This window comes from Gaeumannomyces tritici (assembly GCF_000145635.1).
Source record: "Gaeumannomyces tritici R3-111a-1 unplaced genomic scaffold supercont2.3, whole genome shotgun sequence".
NCBI lineage: Eukaryota > Fungi > Ascomycota > Sordariomycetes > Magnaporthales > Magnaporthaceae > Gaeumannomyces > Gaeumannomyces tritici.
Window position 1 is genome coordinate 4992785 of NW_008804547.1, and position 6865 is coordinate 4999649.

Consider the following 6865-nt stretch of genomic DNA (forward strand, 5'->3'; position numbering starts at 1 on the left):
GCGCGCCTCGTCTTTTTGTGTCCCTTGATGGTGAGCAGGCTTCATGCTTCTTTCTGCTTGTCAGTCATACTCCCCTCGTATCCTCCCAATGCCAAACCTTCCGTCTAACCGTTACGATCAGTCTAGGAACCACTCCCAACGACCGAGGCAATTCGCCGACGACCTTGTCCGCTCGATCCTCGATGACCGCCCGGTTTGACGCGATGGCAGCCCTAGCCAGCGATCCCTTCGATGACGCGCCTCCCGAAGTTAAGGAATACATTTCCAACGGACCCGATGAGTTCCAGCGATGGGTTCGAAGCAAACTGGGAAGCCGCCCCCGCGCCCGCGACCGCGACACAAAGATCCGGGAACTGGAGGAAGAAAACACAAGGCTTAAAGAGCAGGCTAAGGAGAAGGCCCAGCAGCAGGCTGAGAAGCAGGCTGAGGAGATCAGACGGCAGGCCGAGGAGAACCAAAACTTGCGGGCCGAGCTTGAAAAACTGCGCCAAAGCAAGCAGAAAAGTACAGCCGGGACCAGTGAGCAGGCTGAGCAGCGTGCCGAGAACATCGAGAGACAGCTGGCCGAACAGCACGCCAAAGAGATCGAGAATCTCCGGGCCGAGCTAGCCAAAAAGATAAAGGAACTAGAGGCCGAAAAGGAGCGGCTCAAACAGGAGGCTGAAAAGGCCAAGAGACAGGCCGAACTTGAGCTTCGTCAACAGAATACGGCCGGGACTGGTGAGCAGCACATTAGGCAGGCAACCTCCGAACAAAAGCTAACTATCGACTTAGATGCAGTCTCTGAGGTACCTGCATCGGGCCCTTTGTCATCCTCGGCTGCGTCATCGACGGCGAGCAGCGAGCAAGAGAGTAGCGCCGGCTCCACCGATTCCGCAAGCACTTCCAGCACTTCCAGCAGCACCCCCCGCGAAAGCCAATCGGATGCACCTCCAACGAAACCCGCACCACTTGAAGTCGACCCCGGCTCTGGACGAAAAACCCCTCGAGGTTTCCTCCCGATCAATCCACCGCTAAGCGATGCTCACGCCACACCAAGCAGCGATCCCGAACCGCAATCGTCCAGCAGTTCCGCCCAAGGTGCAGCCGACATCGATATGCCCGACGCCGCCGACGCCGCACCCCCAAGCAGCAATCCCGGAGCACAGTCACCGTCTAGCAGTTCCCTCAGCAGCCCCCCCGATATTCTCTCTCAGGATACGGCCGACCCTCCCCTAAACGCCAATACGAACTTTGTGGTCGACCCCGAAACCCCGAAACCGCAAAGGCCGCGTTCGGTTCTCAAGAAGCCCAAGTTCAGGGGGCCCCACAAACACAGGCTTCTTAACGCGGTTGGGTGGGGAAAAGCGCATTTCCAAAAGAAGGGGGTCAACGAGTTCGAACCTGGGAAGTTCATTAGGGCCGGGGTGTTCCATGAAGTTTGCACCATGAAATCCTGGCCGGTGATTGACCGCTCGAGTGTTCATGCGCTTGACAAGATGAAGAATAGACGCTTTGCCGTCATTCTCTGCCATGTTGAGGATGGGCTCCAACTCTCGGGGGGCAACCCTAATCATTTCGTTGTGGCTATTGTCGACTGGAGGGAGGAAACGGTGGAAAACTTGCAGGGAAAAAGCAGAGGTGGACGAAAGGGAAAATCGGGGAAGAAGTCGGGGAAGTTTACGCACTGGGGAATGGACCGAAACATGGCAGACAGGCTGCGGGAGGATTGTGAAAAAGAATTGGAGTTTGAACTGGAAGACTCCGAAAACGAGGTAAGGAGAGCCCCTCGAAACTTGGTCGATATTTTCTAACCTTATTTATCCAGGCTCGCGACAATACCGGCAACACCTGTCTGCTTCAATGTTTGACGGACGTTCGATCCTACTTCGGGGAAACAACTCCCGATGGCGACCAGTACTTCGTGCGATGGTTTTATCTCGAAATGCTATTGCAACACTGGGTCGACTGCTACAACGGGGAGGCCACGTCTGCCGACACGCAAACAGCTATAGCCGAGGGCCCTTTTGCCGCGGGTCCCCCACCGGGATCTGCCGGCCAGCACGGAAACAAAGCCATGGTCGAAGGCGTTCCAAGCGACGGCTCTGTTCCCCAGTCTCCCCAGTCGGCCGCCCATTTCACTTCGGCTCAATTCGCCCCGCCGGCCGGGCCATCCCGAAAACGCCTCCCCAACGGCCGAACCACGGCGGCCGGGGGGACTTCGACCGCGTCTGGCTGCAGCCCGCTTCCTTTAAGTTCTCCGCCAGAACCGCCTCTGCGGTCTATGCACGTTGACGACATGGGACCAAACTTGGCCAAGAATCTGTGGAATAAGTTCGGGCCCTCAGTCGGCGGCATGATCCGCATCGAGGGCTTGTCGCCACCTACCTCGGCCGAACTGAAGGAGAAGATTCAACAGCCGGATCAGGAATGGGATCTGGTCGGTGTGAGGTACAGCCTTGACGAACGGGGCACGTGCAGGGTACGTCTCGCCGACCCGGAAGGCGGGTTTAGTGTGCCGGACTTCTCCGATGCGGTGCCTCAGGAGGACCCCGAACGGTTCCTTGACGACATTTGCGCCAACCCCCCTAAGGAAGTCATCAATTACTACGTCGGACCTCAGTGTACAAACCGCAAAGAGCAGTTCAACGGCCTGCTCCACCCAGGCAAGCTTGCAAAGCTGGCGGAGCTGCGGCGGCGGAAAGCCGAAGAGCGAGGCGATTCAAGGCAGGACTGGGAGGTTGCCGGCGTAACTACTCCTTACGAACACATCGGTCACCGGTTATCGGCCAGCTGCTTCCATCGCGAAGACGCACACTATTGGTCCGCCAATATCAACCTTTCCGGGGAGAAGATATGGGTTGTAATCAAGCCAGAGTCTACGGGAGCCTTCGAAGCATACGTTAGGGGCCGTTACAGCAGTTTCGACTGCGACCAATGGCTCCGCCACCACAACCTGCTCATTGGGCCATCTACACTCCGTGCGGCAGGCATTAAATTCGAGGTACTGAGCGCCCAGCCCGGCATGATGGTCGTCACAAGGCCGGGGCAGTACCACATGGTCGTCAACAGGACCCCGTCATTCGCTACAGCCATTAATTTCCTGATGCCTGGCGATTCGCTATTGCCCGAGGCCGCGACAAAAGTTTGCGAGGACTGCGGTCTCGGGTTTGCAAAGGAAGAGAAGCTTTGGGACTTTGAACATGTGGGGAAAAATCAGCTATCGTCACGTCCGAAACGGGCCGCCGCTTTACGCCCTGCAGTTTCCAGCGCATCCAGTACATCCCCCAGCAAGAAGAAGCGGCCCGCAGCCGAGCAGATAGACACCGACTCACCAGGCAAGCAGCTACAGAAAAAGCTGAGGGAGTTGCCACCTCCCAAAACGCTGGCGGAAAACCTGACAAACAAAAAGGCGATGTTGCGGGGAGTAAAACAACTCCTTGCTGCCAAAGAGATGGCTGATTCCCCGCAAACATCAACCGGTCTCAAAGTCCGAGGACAATGGTTCCAACAGGCTGCTGAACTCTATCGTCTTGGCCTCAAGCATGAGCGCTCTTCCGCTTTCTTTGCGCTACTATCCGTGGTTGCTTTAATGAGTGCCATGGAAAAAATGCGTGCTCGCATACCCTCTGGGTTCAAGCAAGTGCCACCCGAGGCATACAACGCGGTCTTCCAACAGATCGGCGGCACGAAGAGGGCTTTTGATGACAAGATGGGCCGGTCTCGCAAACTTGCGAGGGTTTTCAACCACAAGTACCGAGGTCTTTTGCTTTTCGTCTGCTTCGACAACGATAGCCCTTCGACTATTTCGGCTTTTACAAAGATGTCTGATGGCGATGTTGCGGAACTTCACATGGCTATTAACAACGACAAACGGGCAGGTGCGCTAGCCCGCATTGGCAATGAGTTTTTGGGCTGTATCTTGAAAAACACTGCTTTCCGTAACGGAGTTTGGGCGGATCGTCCTTACCAACAACTCGAAGAGATGGCCGACGAGGGTTTGTTCGACTTAATTACACAGACAGGGATTTTTAAGTAGTTTTCATTAGGATATGGCAGTTTGTCACGCGAATCCTGCCAGGACAACGCACATTTTTTAAGTACGCGACTGTTTGGCTGGCAGTCGTGCACGGGCCACAAAGTTTTCAGACACATGAAAACTTTGTGGCCCGTGCACGACTGCCAGCTGGTGCAACTATTGCAAAAGACCTTGCTATAACAATACGGCACATCACGGCGTAAACTTGGTGCTTAGCAGGGCATTGACAGTCCCCTTCCCACTGCATGTTGAAATAGAGTGTTGAAGAAAGGCAAGGATTACGGAAGCAACTTAATTTATTCCGTATAGACGCGGGCCAGGTGCTGCTGTGCCTCCAGACGACTGATGGGGGCCGTACTAGATATGGTCAAGATTCCGGTTCAACCCTATGGTGTCGTTATCTGGCAATGCAAGTGCTGCATTGTGGGCTTGCTTTTGGGCCACGGGTTGACTGCTTTCCAGTCATAAAGATGCATGCGCTAGGGACTTCGAGAAGGGACGGCGTTGAGCACACACATGCACACGGAGTCGTCGAGATCATCTCCAGATCTGCCGAGTGTTGTCGCGGCGATGAGCCACTTGACTGGCCGTTATGCCGCCGAGCTCGGATGCGAATCCGCCCCCAGATTGGGCCCCAGCCTAAGAATAGTCCGCGTATGCCCAGAGATCTAGATTCAGGGGATGCAAGGCACCGGCGTTGCGAAGCACCGGAAGACGGCCCCCAGGCGGTGGTGGCCCGAACCGCCCCCGAAACCGTAAACCTAATACCCAAGTTATATCGCTTACAAATTCAACGAAAATCTCAATAGGAGTGAAACTATTACAATGAACATAGCCCAAGCAAAAATTAAAAAAAAAATTGTAAATAACTGCATCAAAATGCAAAAGTACACACATTATCCGTCGCCCACTGAAGAAAATCTCTCAGGTCGTGGCTAAGGTTCTTTCCCATAGGCACAACCTCGCCCGTAATATCAAGCCCGAACATAGGACTTTCTGGCAGGCTTTCATCGCCCCTTTCCGAGCCTATAGCGAACTGCTGCTTATGCTCCCCCAAATGCTGTAACCCGAACACCCAGTGCTCGACATCATAGCCTTCGAGCTTGAGCCTGGCATCCCAGCGCCCTGGCAAAGGTTCGTTTACCGACGGGATGAGCAGGCCATTGTAGACTTGCGCCATTTCGGGTTGCTTCATTGAGCCAAAGCTGTCCGTAGGCGAGATGGAAGCATATTCGAGCATATCTGTCGGCTTGGAAACGTCGGATACACCACCGGAATCGCGGTTCCGGTCCAGCCTGTTGTCACCGGCCAAACCTCCCAGCCTGGTATCATCTCCACCCTTTTTTTTGGCCTTTCCGGTATTGCTATTATTGTTGCGCTCGTCTTCATCGGAGCTTAAGAGGCCCCCAATGCCCCCAAGCCCGAACCCATCGAGCCAGCACGCAAGTTCGTCGACATCCAGTGTTTCCGATCCTTGAGTAAAGTGTACATTGCCAGAAGGAAAGCCGTTAGTACCATCGGAAAGGGTGGGCCTTTGAAGAGCGGCCCAGTCTAGCGTTTCGTAGCTTCCCAGCCTTTTAACTCCGAAAGTGTTAATGTCGGACCGGGAAAGACGGATTGGGCCGTGGCGGAAGGTGGGCATGGTGATTGTAAAAGGGCTGCATGGTAAATATACGTGGGTAGACCTGGCCGGTTGTACCTCCTGCGCCTGCTGCCTCGTCCTGTTTTGCGCTATTTGCTGTTGTGCGTGTTGCTGCGTAGTTGAAGCTTCTTCCGCATCAGTGATTAGAATTTTTGGAATGTCGAGCAAGGGCAGTGATTGAGGAAGCTGCAGCCGCCGTGGGCCGTTTCCTTCCGCTTTGTTTTGTCGCTGCGGTAGTACGCCGGCCGCAGCGATCCTGGTCAGGAGGTCCTCAAAATGAAATGGATCAATCGGTGTTGCGCCGTCGTTGATCTGGACTCCGAGGGCGGCTTCCACCGCGGCAAAGGCTTTGTCAGTCTCTTCCCGCGACGAGTCCATCTCAAGTCCAGGCGTGGATACTGAAGGCAATGGCATATCTGCCGTTGGACGGATAGAAAAAGTTGGAAAGTCCCTATTTGTGAATGCCCCAAGCGAGCCGCTGTAGCGGTACGAATAAGTGGACGGACGTGGAATTGGTGGCCGCGATAGTGAAGGGCTGGGTGTCATGTGGGCATCCGTAGGTTTAAAAGAATACTGGAATGTGGTACTCCTGAACGAGCGACAATAGTAATTCGCTGGTTTCTTTTTTTATTTGCGTTTTAGAAGGGGAATGGCTTAAAATGAGGATGTTTTGTACATTTCCGGTGGCCTGGCGCGATTTAAAAATTATGTAGTTATATTAAAATCTAAATATAGAAACTATAAAAGAAGGTGTCTTTTAAATTCTTCCCGTCGTTGGTAGGTTTTCCAGATTTACTGGTACCAAGATCTTCGGCAAAGAGCCGCCGGTACAAGATGTGTGTGGATGCGCTAAGATGAGTACCTGGAAGGCGGGAGCCGACGACCAGTCCCACAATTCTCCCGGCCCAACGGCTACCAGTACCCAAAGCAGGCCAGGGACTAGCGGGACCAGTAACGTTGGGGGTACTTATCTTGTGCTAGAGGTGATACTGGTCTCCAGTAGTTTGGGTCGCGACCCGCTACTAGTTTCCCAGTTTTGGCAGGTCAATCTTTGACCAGTCACGCAGTTACCTCCCTTAATGCTGTGACTAGGAGACTAGTACCAAGCAAACTACGGAGACCCCGAAACTAGTATTACTGTAAGTCAGTGCACCCCCTGTCGGCCACCCCCCTTTTCGGCCACCCCAAAACGGGCCCACCGCCTC

The 6865-nt window shown here is 54.3% G+C and overlaps 3 protein-coding genes across 3 annotated transcripts in view; 2 read left to right on the top strand and 1 right to left on the bottom strand.

Annotated features, from left to right (window-relative positions):
- GGTG_06805 (hypothetical protein) overlaps positions 1-4018 on the top strand; it is a gene marked incomplete at its 3' end in the record, with an annotated part of 5234 nt that extends 1216 nt beyond the window's left edge. The window contains exons 3-4 of the mRNA XM_009224627.1: positions 122-1754; positions 1808-4018. Coding sequence (XP_009222891.1) covers positions 122-1754; positions 1808-4018 — 3844 coding nt within the window. The remainder of the gene's footprint in view (positions 1-121; positions 1755-1807) is intronic.
- An 874-nt stretch (positions 4019-4892) lies between these two features.
- Positions 4893-6206, bottom strand: GGTG_06806 (hypothetical protein; the record flags this gene model as incomplete). The annotated part of the gene is made up of 1 exon (XM_009224628.1): positions 4893-6206. One exon carries the CDS (start codon positions 6204-6206, stop codon positions 4893-4895), a length of 1314 nt encoding a protein of 437 aa, XP_009222892.1.
- A 308-nt stretch (positions 6207-6514) lies between these two features.
- The window catches only part of GGTG_06807 (hypothetical protein), a gene marked incomplete at both ends in the record, with an annotated part of 1748 nt that continues 1397 nt past the window's right edge, over positions 6515-6865 (top strand). The window contains 2 exons of the mRNA XM_009224629.1: positions 6515-6703; positions 6753-6799. Of these exons, the coding sequence (XP_009222893.1) occupies positions 6515-6703; positions 6753-6799 (236 nt within the window). The remainder of the gene's footprint in view (positions 6704-6752; positions 6800-6865) is intronic.